Here is a 1,662-nt window from a genome sequence, read left to right on the forward strand (position 1 = left end):
TGATTACGATCAACTCGCTCATGCAATGTCCCCTCCCGTCGTGTACCACAGACTCCATCATTTACCCGACGACTCCTCGCTGTTGCTCTTGAGTCGCGTCGATTATCAAGGACGGCAGGTTTTTGGAGTCGGTGGGCAAGCTCGTCTTCACCTCTTCGTATTCACCAGTGCTGGTCAAATTCATTGGACTCTAGTATTTTTATGCCATTGGACTCGATTATCGTAATAATCTCATGAAGGCAGGGGCTGCCATGTACGCGGCGATACGTGCCATCGCATGCGCTTTAATTTTTTTCCGATTATTGAGTACGATATTCTACGCATCTCGTCTCAGCTTTCCGTCTCCGACAAGGCATAATTCGTGATAATTCGTACAGCAGCCACATATCGGTTACCTTACAGTTTGTGCAGTGTGATGGTCAAATGTTGCTGCACTAGCAAACCGTAATATCTGACGTTAGATTCCCACAATGGCAAGACCTTCAAGAATACAGTTAAGCGATCACCTCTGCTAGAATCGAGCCAACGCTTCACCTTGGCGGGAGTACTTACAACCGTTGAGGTATCTTATATGCCAAAATGGGCAAAATTATTTATCCAACAATTCACGAGGCGTCTCAGCGCGATCCCAGTACGAATGGGACGACGAATTCTCATATGTCTTGTAGGACAGCTATTTTCAGCCCAAGTATTTTGCCTCTTGCTTTCTAAGTCAATATACGTTGCATTCTGACTCTTACTCTACGCTTGCCTTTCCAAGTAGCCGTCAAAATGGATGTAATCAGACTTCGTGCAGCTAGACAGGATTAGGCAGTGCTTTCATTGCGGTTAACAACTACGGAAGTCGCTTATGCGAGGTGTCCACTAGTACCACACCACACGCCCTCTTAACTCCACAGTGCACTACAAGGGTTGGAATATGACGTTCATAGTGCTTCAGCCCGCCACCTTCTTAGCTAATCGACGGCAAGTCGGAAAGTGAGGGGGAGTCTATTTTAACGGAGGCGGTTGCACCTCAATGTCTCTTGATTTATAAAAAGGCAGAACCCGTTTGGTATTGAAGCAGCCCGTAATCCTATGAAATTTAACTTTTGGGCCACAAATGTAACCAACTGTTTTCTTAGGTTCGTGCTTATCACAGAAATAACACGCTGAACAAAATTTGTGGTGAGATGCAAATCTATTGGAAAAGACAGTTGACACGCGATATTCCACTATCCGAAAATGGTCTGTTTTACGAAAAAGCATTGAATCTGTGTATAAGTGATTATTACAAGAAATGTTTCACCATATGACAGCACAAACGTTTTGTGAGTGTTATCTAATAGTAAGCGGGAATGTAGCGCTAGCCGAGCAAAACAACGTCGTGATCCCCACCGTTATTATAGGAAAAGTGCTTTGCGAGATCCAATTTTTTTTTTTGGTAGCTGGTCAATGACTCATAAGTTTGGATACAGGCTCAATATAGCAACATAAATCATGCTTCGGCTGCCTTATTGCCTAAAAGCAGTGTATAATACTTCTGCAAATCAGACGCAGGATATGTGGATACTTTTGTCCCTTTTATCCACTGCTATATCAAGTAAATGGGCAGATGCTGCGGCTGCAAAAACGGATGCAAGATATGTGTTGACAAAGTGCGTTGCTATAACTCTTGAATAG

At 43.7% G+C, this 1,662-nt stretch overlaps 1 protein-coding gene across 1 annotated transcript; it reads right to left on the minus strand.

Moving 5' to 3' along the window:
• Positions 1 to 61: 61 nt before the first annotated feature.
• PPTG_24782 (hypothetical protein) lies at positions 62 to 274 on the minus strand (the record flags this gene model as incomplete). The annotated part of the gene is made up of 2 exons (XM_008918514.1): positions 62 to 170; positions 258 to 274. The coding sequence occupies 2 exons, from the start codon at positions 272 to 274 to the stop codon at positions 62 to 64; spliced, it is 126 nt and encodes a 41-aa protein (XP_008916762.1).
• Between the last annotated feature and the right edge of the window lie 1,388 nt (positions 275 to 1,662).

The sequence above is a fragment of the Phytophthora parasitica genome, assembly GCF_000247585.1.
Source record: "Phytophthora parasitica INRA-310 unplaced genomic scaffold supercont2.222, whole genome shotgun sequence".
NCBI classification, from domain to species: Eukaryota; Oomycota; class Peronosporomycetes; order Peronosporales; family Peronosporaceae; genus Phytophthora; species Phytophthora nicotianae.